This window comes from Piliocolobus tephrosceles, chromosome 12 (genome assembly GCF_002776525.5).
Source record: "Piliocolobus tephrosceles isolate RC106 chromosome 12, ASM277652v3, whole genome shotgun sequence".
In the NCBI taxonomy this organism is placed as follows: Eukaryota; Metazoa; Chordata; class Mammalia; order Primates; family Cercopithecidae; genus Piliocolobus; species Piliocolobus tephrosceles.
In genome coordinates, this window is record NC_045445.1 from 73,187,624 (window position 1) to 73,213,285 (window position 25,662).

The 25,662-nt window shown below is 35.4% G+C and overlaps 1 protein-coding gene and 1 pseudogene across 2 annotated transcripts in view; one reads left to right on the top strand and one right to left on the bottom strand.

Annotated features, from left to right (window-relative positions):
- BRWD3 (bromodomain and WD repeat domain containing 3) overlaps window positions 1-25,662 on the top strand; it is a 136,410-nt gene that overhangs the window by 83,841 nt on the left and 26,907 nt on the right. For both annotated transcript variants that reach the window (XM_023202831.2, XM_023202832.1), the window contains exons 18-27: window positions 1,799-1,966; window positions 3,763-3,949; window positions 5,274-5,367; window positions 10,538-10,687; window positions 12,631-12,707; window positions 15,581-15,749; window positions 16,856-16,969; window positions 20,405-20,512; window positions 24,274-24,398; window positions 25,471-25,553. In XM_023202831.2, coding sequence (XP_023058599.1) covers window positions 1,799-1,966; window positions 3,763-3,949; window positions 5,274-5,367; window positions 10,538-10,687; window positions 12,631-12,707; window positions 15,581-15,749; window positions 16,856-16,969; window positions 20,405-20,512; window positions 24,274-24,398; window positions 25,471-25,553 — 1,275 coding nt within the window. The remainder of the gene's footprint in view (window positions 1-1,798; window positions 1,967-3,762; window positions 3,950-5,273; window positions 5,368-10,537; window positions 10,688-12,630; window positions 12,708-15,580; window positions 15,750-16,855; window positions 16,970-20,404; window positions 20,513-24,273; window positions 24,399-25,470; window positions 25,554-25,662) is intronic.
- On the bottom strand, window positions 9,400-10,268 carry LOC111536456 (annotated as a pseudogene).

Consider the following 25,662-nt stretch of genomic DNA (forward strand, 5'->3'; position numbering starts at 1 on the left):
CTTTTTATGTTCTTGCTCATAAAGGTTGTAGAGCAGGGAAATGGTGTTACACGTGTGCCTGTAGTTACTGTGATGATGTATTTATTAGCCAAGGAGAAAAGATGTGAATATTAATTAAATGGGAGATAAACTTGAAAACAAAGGAATAAGAAAGTCTAATTTATCAGACTTTATTTCTTGTATATTTCTTGTAAGATCTGATCACTTGGTTACTCTGTCAAATCTGACTAGAGGACAAGATGAAAACCAGGGCAATGATACACTTAAAGAAAAAGATTTAACATTTTCATTCAGAAATAATCATTAAGTTTCAGTGTATATAAAAAATCATTTTGTACTCATTAAAACACTAAAATGTTATCGAAACACAATAATAGTTCAAAGATCATCATTTTGACTTCTTTCAAAAAGGAAATTTTCACAAAGAAGGATGCAAAGCATTTTAGGTATCTGTGGTTAAACTTCTTTAATTAAACCTTACTCAAAACTCTTATGGCATAGCTAGTTGCTGTTAGGCAGCAAACCTATACAGCATTTAACTGCACTGAATACCATAGACAGTTATAAATACAATGGTACATACTTGCCTAAGCATACGTAGACAGAAAAAGTACAGTAAAAATATGGTATAAAAGATAAAGAATGGTATACCTGTGTAAAGCACTTACCATGGAATGGAGCTTACAAGACTGCAAATTGCTGTGGGTGATTCAGTGAGTGAGTGGTTGAATGTGAAGACCTAGAACATTACTATACAATAGTGTACACTTTATCAACACTGTACACTTAGGCTATGCTAAATGTGTATAAACAATATTTTTCTTTCTTCAGTAACAAATTAACCTTAGCTTACTGGAAACACTTTTTAGGTTTTCTGTTTTGTTTTTTTTTTAACTTTTCGACTCTTTTGTAATAATACCTAGCTTAAAACACAAATACTTTGTACAGCTGTATAAAAATATTTTTTATATCCTTATTCTATAAGGTTTTTCTATTTTTAAAATTTGTATTGTTTTACTTTTTAAACTTTTTAAAAGTTAAGACACAAACACACATTAGCCTAGGTCTACACAGAGTCAAGATTATCAATATCCCTGTCTTCTACCTCCACATCTTGCTTGTCCCACTGGAAGGTCTTCAGGGGGAATATGGAGCTGTCATCTCTTATGATAACAATACCTTTTTCTGGAATACCTCCTGGAGGACCTTCTTGAGGCCGTTTTACAGTGCAATTTTTTTTAGTAATTAAAAGTAGTACATTTCAAGATGATACGAAGTATGGTATAGTGCATACATAAAACAGTAATATAGTCGTTTACTACCAAATATTATGTACTGTGCATAATTGTGTGTGCTATGCTTTTATATAACTGGCAGTGCAGTAGGTTTGTTTATCCCAACATCTCCACAAACATGTGAGTACTGCATTGCACTATGAGGCTATGATGTCACTAAACAATAAGAGTTTTTCAGCTTCATTATGATCTCGTGAGACTACCATTGTATATGTGGTTTATCTTTGACTGAAATGTTGTTATGCAGCACTTGACTGTATTTTTAAAGATGAGAAGGCCCTCATAATAATGTCTAATTTGGGACCATTGGTTAAGTCAGACACATAAGCTAGTACATCAAAAATATTTAAAGTTTTTAATAAAATGTTTCATTTGATATATACTTTATTTTACATTTAATCCTATTTTGAATCATTTGTGTAGAAATTTATAGGTTGTTTTTACTATGTTGAAGGTATACTAAAATGTAAGTAATTTTGTGGCTTTTATCTGGTCTTATTAAGGTGATGGTGAGGTAGTAGAACAGGTAATTGGGCAGCAAACCAATGACCAAGATGAGAGCATTCTTGATGGAATAATCAGGGAGCTGCAGAGAGAACAAGACCTGAGACTAATTAATGAAGGAGATGTTCCACATTTTCCAGTTAATAGAGCATACTCTGTTAATGGTGGTAAGTGTTTTTATAGTTGTAAAGAGTGTAGTGTATGTACTGTAATTATTTTACTTTTACCAAATAATTACATGGAAAATATTTTACCTTTATAGATAAAAACATTTTTATTAATTTACAATTTTGATATCATATATATCAAAGTCTCATAATCTCATCATTTGTGGGTAAAATGACTTAAGGTCTCCTGAGAAATTCAGGTGATGCATTTTAATACACTGTATTCTTTTTACTCAGTAATTTATCTGTAATCTTTACATTTGTTTTAAGAAGTGAAGTGCTACAGTATGTCTAGCCCTCTTGAAGGGGAACCAACCTATACAGTTTTCAAAATTAAAACTACCTTAAGTTTAGAAATTACTGCCAATTCCTCTTTTGTGCAGAGGAAAGCGGAATACCATGCTCCTCTCTTGAATTAAAAAAAAATACACTGAAGACAAGAAGCTCTCTTAGGGAATACAGATGCAGCTTCTGAATTGACTGATAATAGTTTGATCTTAATACCAGTGGAAGTTATTGTATAATTAATTATCTTAAAATGAATATTCTATCCTTAAATGATATTAAAATGATATCCTATCCTATCTTTTACATTAAACGTGAAAATGAATATTCTATCCTTAAATGATATTAAAATGATACCCTATCCTATCTGTTCCATTAAACATGCCAGGGCATCTGAGTTTTATATAAATCTTAGCTTTTATCAAGAACTATTAGTTTTATTTTCAAATGTAGTCATCTTATGAGTTTTTTTTCAGATTTATTTCTTTTCATATATTTGTAACTAGAGTCATTTATCTGTGTAACATTGCATTTTAGATTTCATGGAAATGAATAAGGTGATTTAAATTTGTGGTGATTCACAGGGTATTTTGCTAATTTCCCGATTTCTTCAATGTCTCATAAAATTAAAAAAAAATCATTTGGGTTACTTGAATATCTAACTCAGATAAGCTTTTCTGAACCTGGAACAAGATAACAAGTGGGCTGATAATCCTATCTATCCAGGCCCTTTATTCCTGAGACGTGAAACTTTCTCAGAGCCCTGATTTTAAATATCCATTAATGAAATCAGTATTCTGTTGTACCTTCAATACTAGGTTTCTGTGGACAGATTAGAAATGACATTAGTCAAGAGACCCCACTGACTTCTATTGGTAATATTCATTTGTTTTGAAATTTTTCTTACATTTGACAGTTGGATGTTTCAGTTTCCATTTGTGTTTTATTTGTAAATGCAAGAAAAATAACATGAACCTTTCTGGAGTATTAAAAAATAAAACCTCTGTTACTTTGTTTTCTTTCTTTCTTTGCTCATCAATCTTGAAAATGAAATTTTGATTTAAAAAAATAATTATTTACACTTTGAATCTTAACATTTTTGAAAGTTTTATTGATGCTTTATCTCGAAACACTGTAATGGAGAGAATAAAGATAGAATTTAGATCAAAAAGCTGCTTCCTGAACTAGCACTAATAAACATTTGTGAATCTCCAAATCATGTTGAATACATTTTTTTATATTCAGTGAGCATTTAGTAGATGTCAGATGTGAAACTACTTTGAAAAAAATTAAAATAATTATAAAAATTTCAAACATTTCTCAATAAGAGTGCTTGCTTTATTTATAACAATATGAAAAACATAAAGGAGGGTACAGAAAATATAGAACAAAGGGATAGCAATTCTTACAGCAGTACTATCTTTGAATCTACTCTCTTATTTAGAGCTGTGTTCTGGAAAACTGTGGTGCCTTTGCTCAGAAAATGACAGTTTTCCTTGTTTTTGTTTTAGCTCTGAGAAGTCCAAACATGGACATATCTTCTTCCCCAAACATCAGGCTTCGAAGACATAGTAGTCAAATTGAAGGTGTTAGACAAATGCATAACAATGCTCCTCGGAGCCAGATGGCCACTGAAAGAGATCTCATGGCATGGAGTAGAAGAGTGGTGGTCAATGAACTAAATAATGGAGTTAGTAGGTGAGTCAATAAGGTAACATTTAGAAGAAAATTTAAAGCTTTATTCTTAGGAAGTGAATTGAAATGTACTATGTTAGCCTAGTAAATGAGGTATTTTAAAATACAGTTTAGTCATGCATTAGTTTTTCCATATTATTCCAGTGAGTTCACTCCATTACAAATAATGATTATCTTCAGCTTTGTGCTGAATGCTTTGGGGAATATTGAAAATGCAAAACATTATCTCTGTTCTCAGTTTATAGCCTAGATTTGAAGAAAAGAATACAAGTAGTATTAAGAACGCATGAGGTCTTATGTAATTAAATATGTGAGTGATATATGGACCCTAACATTTGAGCAGCCTGGGAGTACAATTATTTGCTAGATGCTGGTGCTTAGAGTATCTTTAGAAATGTCATTTAGGTACACTTCATTGGATGAAAGAATTTCATTAGGATTAATTTCAAACTTACAATCCCTATTCGTATTTGTAAACCCTGAAATTTGCTGTAATAACAACTTTCAGATACTCCACAGCAACTTGAAATAGATTTAGAAAAGAGAAAGGACATTTACAGAGAATATGTACAATTCATTTTAATCAGGTATCTTCCTAACCAAGCTTTTACCGGATCAACCAACAAGTAGCAAAATTAATTTGGTTTCTCCTTTTCTTCTACTTTCTGCTATAAGAAGTCAGCAGTAATAAGAAAAAAGAAAGACATAATTAACTTGTGTCTTTGGAGTAAATGATTATTTACTCAAAACATTGAAAGCAGAATCGAAAGCAGGTACTCAAAGACATTTGTATACCAGTGTTAAATGTGACATTATTCACAATAACCAAATGGTGGAAACAACTCAATTGTCCACCAACAGATGAACAGATGAACAAATTGTGGTATATGTACAAAATAGCATATCATTCAGCTACAGAAAAGAATGTTCTGATACCTGCTACAACATGGATAAACATGCTAAGCGAAAGAAGCCAGAGACAAAAGGACAAATATTATATGATTCCACTTATATGAAATATCTGGACTAGGCAAATTCATAGAGACATACAATAGATTAGAGGTTTTCAGGGGCTAGAAAGAAGGAGAAAATGGGGAGCTATTGCTTAATGGTCACAGAGTTTATCTTTGAAGTGATGAAAAAGTTTTGGAAATGCTGATAATGGTTGCACAACTTTCTGAATGTAATTAATGCCACTAGATTATACACCTAAAAATAGTTCAGGTGGCAAATTATATGTTTAAAAGTATTTTTGTTATCTGATTCTTAGATGATTGGTTTTCTTTTTGATGATTTTCTGTTACTTTGACCTTTGACTTGTTATTAGGGTACAGGAAGAATGTCGAACTGCAAAAGGTGACATAGAAATCAGTCTTTATACAGTTGAAAAGAAGAAAAAGCCATCTTATACTACTCAAAGGGTAAGTATAGTTTTACAATACTTTGGGATACACTATTTGCAGATATTTGTAGATAATAGGCTTTTGAGAGGCAGCAGTTGTGTATTAAGAGACTATTTTAGTAGGTATCTGCATATAAGGCACCTACTTTTTGAGCCACAAATTGAGATATATGATTATTATTAATAAGAATAAAGTTATAAGTCAAGAGTGTCCCCCCAAATCTAGGACATGTGGTCATTGTAGGTATAAGATACTTGTATTAAAATAACCATTTTTATATGGTCAAAGTGGAACCTTAAATATATTGTCAGATCACTAATTAGAATGTAAAACAAATGATCCAGATATCCTAGGCCAGAGATTGACAAACTATAGCCCATGGGCCAAATCAGTTCTGCTACCTATTTCTGTTAATTTTATGGGAACACAGCCACGTTCACTTATTTATATCTTGTATATGGTTGCTTTCAGGCTGTAAGACAGAATTGAATAGTTGTAACAGAGATTGTATGACTTGCAAAGCCAAAAAATATTTACACTTTGGTCCTTTGCAGAAAAGGTTTACTGACCCCTACCCTAGACCCATTCCTGGCTTACCAAATCATTTAGGAGCAAAACATGATCTGTAATTGTGATGTATTATAGAAAGAAACTGCTAAGCAGAATACTCTCAGGTACACCAAATGTATAATTTTGTTCCCAAATTTAACCATAATTTCTGTAGAGTGTGGTAATTTGAAGAGTCTAGGATGATTTTGATGTTGTTAAACAAATCTAGGTAATGGACCCTGATTTTGAATTTTTTTTCCATAGTTGATAAACAGAAATTTAGGTAAATATGAAATGGGTATCTTCAAATATTAGATCATTTTGATGTTTGCTTTCTTAACTCTTAACTTTTATTGTTAAGAAATTAACTTTATTTTGTTAGTTTTTTTTTTTTTTTTTTTTTGGTTTTTTTTAGAGATTTTTGAATGACTCAGAACAGTGATTTTTATTCTTTTTTCCTACTAAGCTGATTTTATCAAACATCAGCCTTGACTGCGACTAATGGACAGGGTACTTAGGTCTGTAGATATTTTTGCTTATGTTGAAAATGTGAAACATATACATACACTTTTAAACTTCTTGGTTCCTAATTACATTCTAGGATTGCAGCTTAGCTAAATGGAATATCAGTAGTAATGTTTTGTATTTGTAAAGGTTAGAATAAAATAGTTTTTTCACTTCAAATTTTAGTTGTTAAAAATTAAATCTCTATTTTGACCTGTTTGCTAAATGAATATACTGCCAATTCTTGTTATAACTACAAGTAAGTTATCCATAGTAATTCAATTTCTTTTCTTCTATATTGTCCACAAATAGTAGAAATAATCCTCAATGGGATATAAGGGATTAAGCATGGCATGTGTTTGTGTGTGCCTTCGATGAAGAGTCAAAATCTAAAATATTTGAAGAGATTTATTCCGAGCCCAAAATGAGTGACCAGTGGTCCATGGCACAGCCCTTAAGAGATCCTGAGACTCTGTGCCTGAGATGGTTGGGCTACAACTTGGTTGTATACATTTTAGGGAGACATAAGACATCAATCAATAGATGTAAAATATACATTGGTTTGGTGCAGAAAAGCAGGACAACTGGAAGGTGGGTAGTGGGCTTCCAGGTCAATTTCCAATCCAAGATTTTCTTACTGGAAATTGGTCGAAAGAGTTTTTATCCAAAGACCTGGGATGAATAGAAGGGAATGTCTGGATTAAGATAAGGGTTTGGATAACTGGGCGTGGTGGTTCATGCCTGTAATCCCAGCTACTCGCAGGCTGAGGCGGGAGGCCGAGGCAGGAGAATTGCTTAAACCTGGGAGGCGGAGGTTGCGGTGAGCCGAGATCGCGCCATTGCACTCCAGCCTGGGCAACTAGAGTGAAACGCTGTCTCAAAAAAAAAAAAAAAGGACGGTTTGTGAAGACCAAGATTCTTTATTATGCATATGAAGCCTCCAGGTAGCAAACTTCAGAGAAAATAGTTGTAAATGTTTATTATCAGACTTAAGAGGATGCCAGACTCTTACTTGATTCTCTCTTAAAGGGGGTCCTCTGCACAATGTAGGTTTTCCCCCACAAGAGACAGCTTTGCAGGGCTATTTCAAGATATGGCGAAGAAACATTTGGGGTTAAAATACTCTGATTCCCCTCCTTATCTGTCATGTGATGTTATGCCAAAGTGAGGTTGGAAAAGTAAAGCCATGTTATATAGAGTTAAATAAAACCGCTCTGATGGGACTCTACGGTTTGTAAGGCATGACTCCCCAGACGCTTGAGATAGGAATTTGAGCAAGAGAAGAAAAAAAGAACAGAGTTTATATTTCAGTTCCAAAAATTAAATTGTTACTTTTTGTATGTAGATTGTTTTGAGTCTTTTCCCTTCTGTTGTTAGACGTAATCTAAGATTTATTATTTCATTTTTATTTTAAACAACTCTCTCCTGGACCTAGTTTTGTATTTCAGAGGTGGGGGGTTAGAGATTGGAATAAATTTATTCTAAAGATACTTTTTAACTCTTAAGAATCTTAAGAATGCTGTTGATGAAAGAATCAAACTCTGTAAAATATTTGAAGAGATTTACTCTGAGCCATATATAAGTGACCAGTGACTAGATGCACAGTCTCAAGAAGTAGTCCTGAGAGCATATGCCTAAGATGGTCAGGCTACTGGTTGAATTTGTACAATTTAGGGAGACAAGACATCTATCAGTACATGTAAGAGAGTACATTGGTTTGGTGCAGAAAGGCAGGACAACTCAGGGGGTGTGGCGGAGGAGGTTCCAGGTCATAGGTAGATTCTAAAATTTTCTAATTAGCAATTAGTTGAAAGAGTTAAGTTATTGTCTAAAGACCTAGAATCAATGGAAGGAAATGTCTGGGTTAAGATAAGGAGTTTTAGAGACCAAGATTCTCATTATGCAGAAGAAGCCTCTAGGTAGTTTTTTCACAGAGAGTAGATAGCAAATGTTTCTTTTCAGACTTAAATAAAAGTGCCAGACTCTTGGTTGATTCTCTCCTGGATCAGGAAAAAGGCCTGGAAAGAGAAAGGGATTCTCTACAGAATGTTGATTTTAAGACAGCTTTACCGGGCTATTTCAAGAAATGACAAAGAAACATATTTGCGGTTAAAATATTTTGATTTCTTTCTTTCTCTGTTGTATGATGTTATACCAGAGTCAGACTGGAAAGTTAAAACATGTTATATAGGGTTAAGTAAAACCCCTCTGATGCAACTTTGTGGTTTGTAAAGCGTGGAACCTCGCCTCCCATGCCCACCCCCGCAGAAGGCCTCTTAGATATTCTAGATCTTTAGAATATCTAGAATAAAAAGTATCTAAGAGGCCACCCCTGCAGAAGGCCTCTTAGATAGAAATTTGGGCAAGAGAAATAAAAGATCAGAGTTTAGTCCTCAATGTTAATCTAGAATGAACAAAAGTGTAGATTATTGAATCCACTTATATATCTTAGCACTTTAAAAAAGTTTTCTAGATTTTTGAATAACTAAATAAATACACATTATATATACACAAATGTGACTGAAATGTCTTGCTTCATCCTATAATAATTCTGAATAATGTGGCATATGTAAATTATGAATGGGCAAATTCTTGCAACCCAGACATTTCTTTTTTTTTTTTTTTTCAGGAAGTGAAACAATTTTATTTTACAGTTGGCTTTAAAATCACAAAGACACTTTTTTCATATAAAAACATTAGTACAGATACCTGTACTTTCTAGAAAATGATTATATAGACATCTCAAAGAAAAATGTACACCATTATATGGTTTTAGTGAGGTTGCTTAGAAAAAGCTCAAATCTGGACTGATTCCTAAAACATACCGTTCCACTACCATTCTACTGATGATTAGTATCATCAGTATGTCTTCCAGCATTATTACATATTTGATAATACATACATAGGCTGGCTTATCACTTAATGTTCCATTGGTTCATCAGCCTTTTCTGCTGGTTCATCAGCAGGTTGAGCAGGCTGTGCCAGCTGGCTTGTCACTCAATGTTTCATTGGTTCTTCAGCCTTTTCTGCTGGTTCATCAGCAGGCTGAGCAGGCTGTGCCTTTCTCTGTGGCCTTTCTTCAAGACCTTCCAGGAATGGAGACACATCATCATCATCATCATCATCATCATACATTATAAACTCCAAATTTTTACCAGCATTTCCAATGGTAACATTTTTGTAGTTATGTCCTGTTCTGCAGGAATTGTTTCTCTTAAGGCATGCAGACTATGTTTAACCAGTTCATTTGAATTGTATTCCATAAATTTGCACATATGTCTCTCCACGTAAGTACAAGCTGACTGAGAACGGGTCCCAATGGACATAGCTCTGTAGTCAAAATAGTCAGCAGATGGCCAAGTTTGGAAATGCGAGGCCCATATCAACATAACCAGCAATAAGTAGCCCAACACCATATGGTCTTCAGCCATATTGTTATGTTGATATTTGGGTCTTGCTTCCAATTAGAGATACAAGAGAAGACACAGGAAGTGGTCTGTCGGATACAAATCTGGAATCGAAACACTCCTGGCACATAAAATTACATAATAGTCTACCATCATCAGTAAGCCCTGCAGTTGAGATACTAATATGGTTGTCAACATGGAGAATATTTTCTGAGGAGCAACAAGCTCCGATGGTGCCCTTTTCAATGCAACCAATACTGCATGGGTTTTTGATTTCAGACCAACTGTGGCTGAACCTTTTTTAACAGCTTCCATTGCATAGTCAGTTTGATGAATCCTGCTCCAGACAATGATATCATTGTCATACTGGTTTCCAAACGTGGTTCCGGCACAGGTCTGATTGCAGCCTCTGGCAAAATTGAGGATCAAGGAGTTGCTGCCTAAACTATCACTCTGCATTGTACAGAGAAGTCTGTGGGACTTTGCAACCCAGACTTTTCAGCACTGTCTTTAATTTTATCACAAGGTTTACAAAATAAGAGAGTGATCAATATTAGTGGAAAGTGCGTTAAATATGTATAAATATAGTTATATGTTGGCTTTCTTTGGGGGAACTTATTCTCATCTCCTACTCACCCCAACCCCCCACCTAATTTCCTTTATATATGTTCCTTGTGTGTTTACTGAGCTTTTCCTTTTTTAAAATTTGTTACTATTCTCTTTTACAGAATGATTATGAGCCTAGCTGTGGGCGTTCTTTACGAAGGACACAGCGCAAACGTCAGCATACTTACCAAACACGGTCCAACATAGAGCATAATTCACAACCTTCATGTCAAAATTCAGGTGTACAGGAAGACTCAGACAGCTCCTCAGAGGTTAGATATATACTATTATTTATTTGATGTAGTTTTTTTGTTTCCCAGTTCGTATCATCCATTTGGGTTTAAGGGTCACTTCTTTAATAGAAAATTATTTTAATTATATTCTTGTAAGAGATTTGTTCATTAATAATACATTTAGTAGGTATATTTTGGCATATTTAATTCCTTTAGGTGTCTTCTTGGATTTGTACCTCAGACGCTGTCTTTGTGAGGGTATCAAATATGCAAGCAAGAGTTTGCCTTTGACACAGTGAAAAAAAGAGTTTAAGAGAAAATCAGCCTAGAAATGGAAAGGAGCAAAATATAAAGAGCTTTAATAAGTTCCACAGTTTCAGAAGTGGTTGGCTATCTAATCAACATAATATACACATTTTTTGTTATTATTGACTTCACCCCTCATGGAGATCATTGAGTGTTGGTTTTTCTCAGATCTACCTTTTTCATGGTAATGAATAAAGAGTGTAACTTCTTTTCATCTTGTTCTTCTGTTCTCCAGTCTTTTTGTTCTCTTAACAGGTTTCATTGTTAAATGCATAATGAAGGTTTAATCATGCATTGACAATATATGGTACTCTCATTCTCGTGCCATTCCCAATTCTTTTTTTTTTTTTGAGATGGAGTCTTGCTCTGTCCCCAGACTGGAGTGCAGTGACACGTACTTGGCTCACTGCAACCTCTGTCTCCCATGTTCAACAGATTCTCCTGCCTCGGCCTCCCCAGTAGCTGGGATTACAGGCATGTGCCACCATGCATGGCTAATTTTTGTATTTTTAGTAGAGCCAGGGTTTCATCCTGTTGGCCAGGCTGATCTTGAACTCCTGACTTCAGGTAATCTGCCCGCCTCGGCCTCCCAAAGTGCTAGGATTACAGGCGTGAGCCACTGCACCTGGCCCCATTCACAGTTCTTAAACTGTTATCAAAGATGTCCTCCATTCATGCCCCACCCCCACCCATATGAAATCTTGATCTTAAAAGAATGATCACTGTTCAGGAACTGATGCTCCCCCCACCTTTTTTAAAAAAAGACAAAAACAAACAAACAGAAGACAGAGTCTTGTTCTGTTGCTCAGGCTGGAGTGCAGTGGCTCAATCTCAGCTGACTGCAGCCTCCACCTCCCAGGTTCAAGCAATCCTCCTGTCTCGTCCTCCGAAGTATCTAGGACTACAGGAGCATGCCACCATGCCCTGCTAATTTTGGTATTTTTAGTAGAGACAGGGTTTCACCATGTTGGTCATACTGGTCTCGAACTCCTGACCTCAGGTGATCTGCCTGCCTTGGCCTTCCAAAGTGCTGGGACTACAGGGATGAGCCACTGTGCCTGGCCTGATGCTCCCTTTTAAATGTAATGTGATAACAACATTATGGTTGTACGTTTAAAACAAATCCTAATCTTAATACATATTTATGGTTAAAATGGTTTTTTTGGTCATGATGTGCATCAAACTGATGCTAAGCGTATAAGGCAGTGGGTGAGGGTATAGATAAAATAGGAAGTGAATTATTGTCTAAACTGGAGATTGTGTACACAGGTTATCTGTTCTCTCTACTGTATTTAAAATTTTACATAAAAAAGATAATTAAAATTTATAGTGGAGAGTAATTATATTAACTTGATAGAGACATATAGGCATTTTTAAAACAATGTTTCTAATGTATTTAGGAGGGTTATATTTGGACTTAAGAAATCTATTGAGTCTTTGAAATCATAAAAAGATATTTTATATCAATAAGATAATGATGCCAGAAATTTAGAAATACCTAGTAGACTTAGTTGTGAGTTACAGATATACTTAGAACAATAATTATGTGCATTTTAAGGAGAGCATTTTTTGAGGGCAGAATTCAAAAAATGCTGTAAAATAGGTAGTGGTTTTTTAACTAGAAATACATTAGGTGGTAATATCCATATATCTTAATTGCTGGCTCTTTGTTGTAGGAAGACGAAACTGTTGGCACAAGTGATGCTTCAGTAGAGGATCCTGTTGTTGAATGGCAAAGTGAAAGTTCTTCCAGGTAGTTTTAATGATTTCAGTTTGGTCGAATTTATTGAACAGTTTTAATATGAAATTATGTTTTTGTAGGAAATTGGTAAAATCAGAATTAAAATAGTATTTTATAGTAGAAAAGTTACTGGCTGGAAGCCGAGAGACCTGATGTGATCCTGGCTCTCCCAATATCTTTCTAACGTCACTGTGGGCCTTTTAGTTTCTTCATCTACAAAATAAGATTCTTTTTAAATTCAAGATTCTACATCTTGGCAATTATATTCACCCTCTGCATAATGATCTTTCAGCCAATGACGGAGTGCATATGACGATGGTCCCATAATGAAGCTGAAAAATTCCTGTCACCTAGTGACATCATACCCATTGTAACACTGTAGCACAAAGCATTATTCACATGTTTGTCGGAATGCTGGTGTAAATTAACTTGCTGAACTGTCAGTCATACAAAAGTTTAGCATATACAGTTATGTACAGTCTATAGTACTTAATAAACAACTATGTTACTGGTTTATTTACTATACTATACTTATATATTATTATGTTTTCTTCATTTCATTTTCGATTCTTTTAGAGATGGTGTCTTGCTATGTTGCCCAGGCACGCCTTAAACTCCTGGGCTCAAGCAGTCCTCCCACCTCGGCCTCCTGAGTAGCAGGGTGTACAGGTGCTACAGGTGCTATGTACAGCATACACCAGTAGCAGGGTGTACAGGTGCTATGTACAGCATACACCAGTATGCTCAGTTTATGCTATAATTTTTGTTGTTATTTTAGAGTGTACTTGTCGTACTTGTAATAAATTATTAACTGTAAAATATCCTCAGTCAGGTCCTCCAAGAGATATTCCAGAAGAAGGCATTATTATCATTGGAGATAAAAAAAGCTCCATGTGTTTTTGTCTCTGAATACCTTCCAGTGGAACAGGAAAAGACGTGGAGGTGGAAGACAGTGATATTGATGATCCTGACCCTCTGAAGGCTTAGGCTAATGTTTGTGTCTTAGTTTTTAAATAAAGTTTTAAAATTGAAAAAAATCAAACCTTAAAAATAGAAAAAAACCTTATAGAGTAAGGATATAAAGCAAAAATTTGCCGAGCGTGGTGGCTGACTTCTGTAATCCCAGCCAGCACTTTTGGAGGCCGAGGCGGGAGGCTCACCTGAGGTCAGGTGTTCGAGATCAGCCTGGCCAACATGGTAAAACCCCGTCTCTACTAAAAATACAAAAATTATCTAGACGAGGTGGCGGAGACCTGTAATCCCAGCTACTCAGGAGGCTGAGGCAGGATAATTGCTTGAACTCGAAAGGTGGAGATTGCAGTGAGCCGAGATTGCACCATTGCACTCCAGCCTGTGTGACAAGAGCAAAACGCTGTCTCAAGAAAAACAACAACAACAACAACAACAAAAAATATGGCTGTACAATGTGTTTTAAGCTGTTATTACAGAACAATCAAAAAGTTTAAAAAAGCTGAAAAGTATAAAGTAAAAATGTTACAGTAAGCTAAGATTAATTTCTTATTGAAGAAATATTTTTTTTTTTTTATAAATTTAGTGTAGTGTTTGTAAAGTCTTCAGTAGTGTACAGTCATGTTCTAGGTCTTCACATTCACTCACCATCACTCACTGACTCACCCCCAGCAACTTTCAGTTCTATAAACTCCATTCATGTTAAGTGCTCTATGTAGGTATACATTTTTAAAAATCTTTTATGCCATATTTTTACTGTACCTTTTCTATGTGTAGATATACACTTAGTATTGTGTAGATATATACTTAGCATTGTGTTAAAATTGCCAACTGTTGGCCGGGCGTGGTGGCTCAAGCCTGTAATCCCAGCACTTTGGGAGGCTGAGACGGGCGGATCACGAGGTCAGGAGATCGAGACCATCCTGGCTAACACGGTGAAACCCCGTCTCTGCTAAAAAATACAAAAAACTAGCCGGGCGACGAGGCGGGCACCTGTAGTCCCAGCTACTCAGGAGGCTGAGGCAGGAGAATGGTGTAAACCCGGGAGGCAGGGCTTGCAGTGAGCTGAGATCTGGCCATTGCACTCCAGCCTGGGCGGCAGAGCGAGACTCTGTCTCAAAAAAAAAATTGCCAACTGTGTTCAGTACAGTCACATGCTGTACAAATTTGTAGCCTTGGAGCGATAGGCTCTACTATGTAGCATAGCTGTGTAGTAGGCTATACTGTCTAGGTTTGTGTAAGTATACTCTGTATGATGTTCACACAATGACAAAATCACCTAATGATGCATTTCTCTGAAAGTATCCCCTTTGTTAAGTGACACATGACTGTATATGTATTGATTTCAGTTTTAAAATAATCCCATTTCAGCCTTTCCAAGAATAAGATGCTTTTTTATTTTGAAGAAGCTTTTGTGATTTTGGACAGGATTTCATTAAAATTACTAAGATAATGATTGAAATTCTATACTGATTTTCTTTTTTCTTTTTTTTTTTGAGATGGAGTCTCACTGTCACCCAGGCTGGAGTACAAATTGGATGGTCTTGGCTCACTGCAATCTCCGCCTCTTGGATTCTAGTGATTCTCCCCTCTCAGCCTCCCAAGTAGCTGGGACTACAGGCGCATGCCACCACACCCGGCTAATTTTTGTATTTTTAGTAGAGACAGGGTTTTGCCATGTTGGCCAGGCTGGTCTCGAACTCCTGATCTCTTGTGATCCACCCACCTCGGCCTCCCAAAGTGCTGGGATTACAGGTGTGAGCCACCGCGCCTGGCTGATATTTTTTCTCTTAAGTTAGAACAAAATCCAGCCATGTCATTTATAATGCTGTTTGATTACAGAATGATCTTTCAATTATTAAGTAAAACTACTCCTTTTCTGTACTTAGGTATCCATAATTTTGATTTATTTACAGTGATTCATCAAGTGAATATTCTGATTGGACAGCAGATGCTGGAATAAATTTACAACCCCCAAAAAGACAAACCAGACAGACAACACGGAAAATATGTAGCAGCTCTGATGAGGAAAATTTGAAGTCCCTAGAAGAAAGGCAAAAGAAACCTAAGCAGACTAGAAAGAAGGTTTGTAACTTTATAAGTTATTTTGTTTTTGTTATTTTTTGGTTTTTGCCTTTGATACTTAAATATTTAATAGTAACATTGACTTTTCTCTAAAAATAACATTTCATCTGAGAAAGTAAGTAAAAGTAGTTTGACTTCAAAATGTAAAGAATTTTTGAAATTTTTCTGTTACCAAAGGTAGAGGCTAGAATGTTTCATTATAATTTGTTATTCAAACATATTCACAATCATTTGTTAAAATGTAGCAATGTCCTAAAATAAACTACTGTCTTACAAAATTATTATTCTTGTCACCTTTATCTGACAACATTTCTCATCTGACAACATTATTATTCTTGTCATGTGGTATTTTGAATCCTGATTTTTAACATTTTTAACTTGTAACATGGAAGAGTATGATAAATTGTATAGGACTCTCCCTCCATTCCACTGTTTTTTGGTGTTTTTATTAGAGAGATGGGGTCTCGTTATGTTGCCCAGAGTGGAGTGCAGTGGCTATTCACAGGCATGATCATAACACACTGCAGACTCGAACTGCTAGGCTCAAGCAATACTCCCACCTCAGCCTCCTGGTTAGTTGGGACTACTGTTGTGTACCACTGTGCCTGGCTTACCTTTATGTTTTTATTTCATCCCAATGACAGTTTCTTTTCCTCACTATAAATTCATTTAAATGATTTAAAGACTTGGTTTATGTAGTTATTTTAATTTTAACTTCAAAATTGATTATGGACACATTGTGTAGTCTTTTGCTTTAGTAGACATAATTATTTTCTAGATTATCACTATTTTATTGGCAAAAACTTATTCTTACATTTGAATTCATGTGGTAGTCAAGAGACATATGTAAAAGTTATGGTTTTCAGGTAGTATATAGTGTCAAGTTATTACCTGTCAGTTAAAATTTAATAACAGGATTTTTTTTTTCTTGGCAGAAAAGTTGTATATAATAAAGCAAAATCATTCAAATTTATATACGTTAGGTTTCATTGTAACCTGAAATTTTTAATCTTCTCTACCTACTATTTTTCATACTATTGTTTATGTGTTTTATGTATTGGAGAACTGTGTTTTATACATATACTGTTCATGTTTTTATGTTTTAGAAAGGAGGACTGGTTTCTATGGCAGGTGAGCCTAATGAAGAATGGTTTGCCCCTCAGTGGATCTTGGATACTATACCCCGACGTTCCCCATTTGTTCCACAAATGGGAGATGAGGTAATTGTTACCTGTTATAACCTTTTTCTGTGTAGCCTCAAGAGCACTAACTTTAATCAGTCTGAATATATTTATATTCCTAATTCCATTATAATAATATATACAGTGTCTTATCTGCTCTGCTTAATTATATATTTCTTGTGGAAGGTGACTGAACAGTATTAATCTTTATATCCTTCGTAGGGCCTGGCACAGTAGCTTCAGTCTATTAGATGCTCATTGAATATGGAGATAAATTAATCAGCTTGTGAAGTCATGAAAATAATTGGCTTTATTTTAATCTGAATTGCCACTTAGTAGAATTGAGTGGTATTTTGAGTCCTCATTCATGTTCCAATATTTTTTTTTTAAAAGAAAAGCACAACCTGAAAGAAAGTATACAAGAAGGTATTTACTCCTTTAAATGAGTAGGGGAATGTAATTTTGCAAACAGGTCTTTCTTTCTGAGTCTGTGATTGACGAGGATAGCCATATTTATTATTGGCCAGTCAAAAATTAATCAAAATTCTACCTAGTAAAAAAAATTTCATTTTATTATGAAATTTAATATTATTTTATTAAATAGTAAAATAATATTGGAACATTAGAACTCTTTTTGGCTTGTCTATTGTCTGATATACTAATTTTTATTGATTCAATGTTTTTACACAGTTTTAAATTTAAGAGTGATAGTAGAAATGTAATATTGTCATTGCAGCAGCAGAAGGAGCAAAACCTTGCAAGTTGACTCTAAACATTTTGGGAACAATAAAAATTTTACCAAACTTTTTTGTAATTGCCTCTTATAGAGATCTTATATCAGAGTAGCTATCAAATAGCCTTACAAATAAATTATTACCTGCTGATTATCTTTAGATATTTTTAAATGTTTCTTTTGATGTTTTCTTATAGGTATTGGACTTCTGAGTAATGCTTGTTTGCATAATTATGTTAATAAATATTTTCTGACGAATGCTATACTTAAAAACGGAGAACTTGTAAAATGTTATTGGCATATCTCAAATCACTATTTCTTATAGTTATTGCCTGTTTTTATTTTCTGGAGGCAGAAGAGGAATCATGTTTAATTACCTTAGGAAACTTTATAGAACAAAACAAGGATCTATACACTCTAGGATCTGATGAGACTCCTGTCTGAGGACCATTTTTCTCCAATCTTTGGTTGAATTCCTTTTCCTCTATGTTATTAAACTTACTACATCCTTATATGCTTCAAGACTAATGTGTATGAGGTGAAGACAGTTCTTCAGGTAATGAGGAAGATGTATGTAAATCAGACAGTGAATATGTAGAGAATGTTTTTAAAGAAATTATAAAGGCAAACATACACTTTTTATATAATTGATTTCTTAATGGCAACATGACTTTTTACTTCATCTTACTATTAAGCCTTTATTGTCTTGCCTAGATATCCCTACCCACAGATCATTGCTTCTTAAAATGATCATTTTCAAGGTCTAATTCAAATACTAACTTTTCCAGGATGTTATCCTTGTTTTTCATTGGCCAGTCCCTCTGTCCTCATAAGCTTTTCTACCTAAATTATTTTTCTCTCCTGATATATAATATATTCTACCTTGTGTTATAGTTATATATCCACATGTGCTTCCATATCCTAGAGGAAATGTTTTTATGCCTTATCACAGCATCTAGTGCCTATACGTAGATGTTCAATGATCAGTATTTGTTGAGTTCAGGAATGAATATATAATAAAGGATATCTTAATGTCATGTGTATTCCTGGTTTTTAACCCTTACAATTATTTTATTTACTAATTTTAAACATTTTTTATTTTCTGCTCAAATTTTTAGCTATTAGAAATTCTGACTTAGTAGAGTATGTTATTGGTAGAGTATGTTAATGTATTTTAGAAATCTCATAATATGGTATTTTTTGTTACTTTCTTCTATTTACTTATCTCTATCACTACTTTTTTTTGACCGACTCTCGCTCTGTTGCCCAGGCTAGAGTGCAGTGGAGCTATTTTGGCTCACTGCAACCTCTGCCTCCTGGGTTCAAAGCGATACTCCTGCCTCAGCCTCCAGAGTAACTGGGATTATAGGCGTGCACCACCATGACCAGCGAAGTTTTGTATTTTTAGTAGAGATGGGGTTTCACCATGTTGGCCAGGCTGATCTCGAACCCCTGACCTCAGGTTATCTGCCCGCCTCGGCCTCCCAAAGTGCTAGGATTACAGGTGTGAGCCACTGTGCCTAGCCTCTATCACTGCTTTTAAACTTGAGGAAAATAAACTTTTTGTAATAAATACAGAAAACTATAGTAAATGGTGGCTTAAAGAGCTGAAGAATTAAGTAATGGAATTCATTTTCTTTCCATAATATGCCAGTTCTGACATGAACTCCTGTAACAGGCAACTTTTAATTTGCCTTGAAATTACTCCATTTATTAACCTGTGATTTATACTGTTTATATGAAATGTGTAGACTGAATGTTAAAATTTTTATAAGAGTGTCAGTTATAATTTGAAGCATAGTATAGCTGTCCTTTGGTATCCACACAGAATTGGCTCTAGCACTCCTTGCAAATAACAGAATCTACAAGGACATTATATAAAAGGCATAATATTTGCATATAACCTATGTACATCCTCCTTATATACTTTAAATTATCTCTATATTAGATACCTAATACAATGTAAATGCTATATTAATTGTTGTTATACGATACTGGTTTTTTATTTGTATCATCATTTATTTATTTATCTATTTTTTGTGAGGGAGTTTTGCTCTTGTTGCCCGGGTTGGAGTGCAATGTTGTGATCTCGGCTCACTGCAATCTCCACTTCCCAGGTTCAAGTGATTCTCCTGCCTCAGCCTCCCGAGCAGCTGGGATTACAGGCATGTGTCACCACGCCCAGCTAATTTTTGTATTTTTGTTAGAGATGGGGTTTTGCAATGTTGGTCAGGCTGATTTGAACTCCTGACCTCAGATGATCCACCTGCCTCAACCTCCCAAAGTTCTGGGATTAAAGGCGTGAGCCACCATGCCCGGCCTAATTGTATTGTTTTATATATCCATATCTATATCTATAGATATAGATATATCAAATATTTTCAACCTGCAGTTGATTGGATTTGATGATGCAGAAGCTGTGGATATGGAGGGGCACATATACTTTAAAATATGACCAGTTTTGTGTACATTTTCCATGATTCTACTTCTTCAGCACACTTATGAAGCTGATTGAAGGGAAAGGATTGTGTTTACTGTGTTTATATGATGTGGTACTGAGCACAGGGCTACATAGGCGTGAGTACTGAATTAACATAATTGGAAACCTTTATTGTATGAAGTCTTTCAGTATTATAATTATTTCTTTCTGCAACCAGAAGAGGATGTTTGTAGGAATGTATATTGGACATACAGAGTTATATAGGATGCTGCTGTTTAATACCTTATGTTTTCTGTTTTAGCTTATCTATTTTAGGCAAGGACATGAAGCTTATGTTCGGGCTGTAAGGAAATCAAAAATATACAGTGTTAATTTACAAAAACAGCCATGGAACAAAATGGATCTCAGGGTAAGTTTGCCAAATTCATAAGCTATGCAATTGAAGTAGCTTTGGAATTAAATTGCTTACCCATGGTTTTTTTCCTCAGTTTTATGAATATTTCACTGTTGATTATGTATCCAAGATAAGATGGTGTACTATACTCTTATAGAACTGAATATTATGGATCACATTTTATATGTTTCTTAAAATTTGTATGCTATTTTCTATTGTCTAGTCTATACTAGTCCATAATTAGAGCAAAGCAGGAGTTCCCTTGTGTGAATATTTTCTCTAATCAGCAACTTTGTACATTCTGGATGCTTCATAAACTGAGCGTGTAGACTATAAACACTCTCAAGGTTCTGACAGCTTTGGTATATATTAAATATGATAAATCACAATAAGCCCCGAAACTTATGGTGTTTTGTAAAATAGCTGTTTTGATATATTACCCATGTAGCTACATATATAATACCCATGTGGCTCCATATTTTATGGAGAAAGATTTTGTCAATAAATATTTCATTCATTTGTACATATATATGTGTGTATATATATGCACACGTGCCCATACAGACAGACATAGGTATACATTCACCACCATTTCTACCTAGGTTTATTTGTGTTTCAGTTTGGTTTTCTGAACAAGAGACTAAAGGGCCGTTTTATGATAGTTTTCCAGGTAAATGAAGGGTTATGTGATGATTCTTGACAGGAAGGATATAAAAGAGAATATGTATATTTATTTATTTATTTATTTTTAATTTCTTTTGAGACAGAGTCTCACTCTGTTGCCCAGGTTGGAGTGCAGCGGCCCTATCTCGCCTCACTGCAACCTCCGCCTCCGGGGTTCAAGCGATTCTTCTGCCTCAGCCTCCTGAGTAGCTGGGATTACAGGCACATGCCACCACGCCCGGCTAATTTTTGTATTTTTATTGGAGACGGAATTTCGCCATGTTGACCAGGCTAGTCTTGAACTCCTGACCTCAGGGTGATCCACCCACCTCAGCTTCCCAAAGTGCTTGGGATACAGGCATGAGCCACCGTGCCCAGCTGAGAATATGTATATTTATTAAAATAAAGATTTGATTTAGATGTTTGTAAAACTTTTAATGTCATCAGGTGGTAAAGTAGCTTATCACGTGAGCTTTACATAATCATCTTCTGGAAGATAGGGACAGCTCCCATCTATTCTGCATCAAGTAAAAGTTGAGTTCTTCTTTAGATTCACAGGACTGAATAAAACATGTGATTTCTAACTTTTTTTTTTTTAAAAAAAGACATGTCACCCAGGCTGGAGTGCAGCAGAGCGATCTCCACTCACTGCAACCTCTGCCTCCCAGGTGCAAGCAATTGTCCTGCCTCAGCGTCTCGAGTAGCTGGGATTACAGGCACCCACCACCACGCCTGTCTAATTTTTGCCTTTTTAGTAAAGATGGGGTTTCACCATGTTGGCCAGGCCGGTCTCAAACTCCTGACCTCAGGTGATCCACCCTCCTTGGACTCCAAAAGTGCTGGGGTTATAGGAATGAGCTGCCACACCCAGCCAAGTTCTTACTTTTTTTTTTTTCTTTTATTAACCACTTTGTTGAAGCATAATGTATAATAAATTACAATGTACAATTTGATAAGTTTTGACTGACGTTTGCACCTGTGAAACAATCACTACAATCAAGATAAGAAACATATCCATCACCTTCAGACGTTTCCTAGTGCTCCTTTTAAGTCTTTCCTTTCCACCCATTCTTTTTTTTTTTTTTTTTTTAATTATACTTTAAGTTCTAGGGTACATGTACATAACGTGCAGGTTTGTTACATATGTATACTTGTGCCATGTTGGTGTGCTGCACCCATCAACTCGTCAGCACTCATCAATTCATCATTTATATCATGTATAACTCCCAGTGCAATCCCTCCCCCCTCCCCCCTCCCCATGATAGGCCCCAGTGTGTGATGTTCCCCTTCCCGAGTCCAGGTGATCTCATTGTTCAGTTCCCACCTATGAGTGAGAAGATGCGGTGTTTGGTTTTCTGTTCTTGTGATAGTTTACTAAGAATGATGGTTTCCAGCTGCATCCATGTCCCTACAAAGGATGCAAACTCATCCTTTTTTATGGCTGCATAGTATTCCGTGGTGTATATGTGCCACATTTTCTTAATCCAGTCTGTCACAGATGGACATTTGGGTTGATTCCAAGTCTTTGCTATTGTGAATAGTGCCGCAATAAACATACGTGTGCATGTGTCTTTATAGCAGCATGATTTTATCCTAACCTTGTTGTTCTAGGAAATTGTAGGAGCAGCTTATATGTGATAAAAGAGCTTAGGCTTTGGAATAAGACCTGGATTTCAATTGTAGCTCTGCTATATGCTGGTATATAACTTTAAGCAGGACCCTATACCTACAAAGATCAGTTTTGCCTGTTAAATGTGACTAATAATCAGTGAATGTGTATGATGATTGTAAGATCATATCCAGAATCTATAAGGAACTTAACAAGCAAAAAAAAAATCTCATTAAAAAATGAGTAAAGGACATGAACAGACACTTCTTAAAAGAAAATATATAAGTGGCCAACAAACATATGAGAAAATGCTAAAACATCACTTATCATTAGGGAAATGCAATTCAAAACCACAAGATAGCATCTCACACCAGTCAGAATGGGTATTATTAAAAAGTCAAAACAAACAAACAGATGCTTGTGAGGTTGTGGAGAGGGGAGAATGCTTATATACTACTGCTGGGAATGTGAATTAGTTCAGCCACTATGGAAAGCAGTCTGGAGATTTCTCAGAAAACTTAAAGTAGAACTACCCAAATTCCATTACTGGATATATATCCAAAGGAATATAAATTGTTCTACCATGAAGACACATGCACATGCATGTTCATCATAGCACTATTCACAATAGCAAAGACATGGAATCAATCTAGATGCCTGTCAGTGGTAGACTGGATTAAAAAAATGTACATATACATCATGGAATATTATGTAGCTATAAAAAAATGAGATCATGGCCTTTACAGCAACATAGATGGAGCTGAAGGCCATTATTGTAAGTAAAACAGCTAAAAAACAAAAAATCAAATACCACATGCCCTCACTTACAAATGGGTACTAGACAGTTGGACAATTGGACATGTAGATGGAAATGATAGACACTGGGGACTCCTAAGGAAGGGAGACTAGGAGAGGGATAGGGGTTTAAAAATTAGCTATTTGGTACAATGGTTACTCTTTGGAGGATGGGTACACTAGAAACTCAAACCCCACCATTATGCAATATATCCATGTAACAAACCTGCACGTGTACCCCATGAATCTAAAGTAAAACAAAAACAACAAAAAAGATAATGTTGTAGATATTAAAAAATGTAAGTCTTCACCCCAAACATGTACACGTACATATGTTTTTGCTAGGGGAGTGATTTTTAACCAGAGCATCATACTGCACTAGGGAGTTTTTCCAAAATAGATATATTACTGAACTGTACCCCAAACATAGAATTTGATTCTATAGGTATAGGATTTCAGAACATTAAATTTGAAGCATTTCCCCAGGTGATGTGGCTGCTCATTCTTGGTTTAGAACATTGCACTAAACTACAACCTGCTATTAAGAGTTAAGAGCCATGTCTTATTACCTTTAACACTTAGTGTAGTGCCTGGCATTTAGAGAATCTTCAGATATTAATAAATTGTTCAAGTAATAATGAAATACTATGCAAATGTTAAGTAATTATTTATTTTGAAAGTAATAATTTATTGGTATTCTCATGAATAGGAGCAAGAGTTTGTTAAGATTGTAGGAATCAAATATGAGGTTGGCCCACCCACACTGTGCTGCTTGAAGCTTGCATTTCTGGACCCAATTTCAGGCAAAATGACTGGAGAATCTTTTTCCATTAAGTGAGTAGTTATCTCTGGGTCTCTGTGTTTGAGTGTGTGTATTTTAATACCTATTGTATATTCTACAGAGTACAGGGCTCAATGGGAGAGAAAATACTATAGCATTCTGTACTACAGGGTTTAGAATTATAAGACCAGAATTTAATTCCTAGTTTGTTTCTCCATTTTATTTATATTTGTGTGTGTGTGTGTGTGTGTGTGTGTGTGTGTGTGTGTGTGTGTGTATGTATTTATGTTATGGATAGTTAGATAGATAGGTTCATAAGCAAGTTACTTAACCTCTCCGAATTTGTGTCTTCATTTGTAAAATGGAAATGATAATCTCTTCCTAAAGACTGTTGTGAGGCGTCAAAGACAAACCTTTATAATTCCCTAATCGAATGTTTGAAACATGGTAGTTGCTTTTATTTCTGTTAATAATAACAGGAATAATAAGTCAGAGGTTCTTTATGTGAAGCTGAGTTTAAAATGTAAGGAGATTAAAGAACATTAATTCATACTCCTTAATATAAAATACCTCATATTAATGTTTATAAACCTGTATTGGCATCTTTATATTTTCAAAGTACTATGACAGTAGGCAGGGCACTCCCAAACAGATCAGATAGGATGGTGTTTAAGTAAAGACATTTCTAGGGACTGTGAGGTTTGCACAATTTTCTTTTTTTCATTTTTGTTTTTTGAGACGGAGTCTCGCTCTGTCGCCCAGGCTGGAGTGCAGTGGCCGGATCTCAGCTCACTGCAAGCTCCGCCTCCCAGGTTCACGCCATTCTCCTGCCTCAGCCTCCCGAGTAGCTGGGACTACAGGCGCCCGCCACCTCGCCTGGCTAGTTTTTTGTATTTTTTAATAGAGACGGGGTTTCACCGTGTTAGCCAGGATGGTCTCGATCTCCTGACCTCGTGATCCACCCGTCTCGGCCTCCCAAAGTGCTGGGATTACAGGCTTGAGCCACCGCACCTGTTCGCGCAGTTTTCTTTAATGGGTCTACAATAAACATATATCCTTGGACATTTAGCAACATATATTGTTATATCTCTATATTGATTCATATGTGCTTTATTTTCTGTATAGGTATCATGACATGCCAGATGTCATTGACTTCCTTGTGCTACATCAGTTTTATAATGAAGCCAAAGAAAGGAACTGGCAGATTGGTAAGTATAGAATTGTTTTTTTAATAACTATTAAGCTTATGTACAGTAAGTAACTTTTTAACTGTGATTGAAGAGAAAGAAACTAGCTTATCATTTAGCTGAAAAAAGC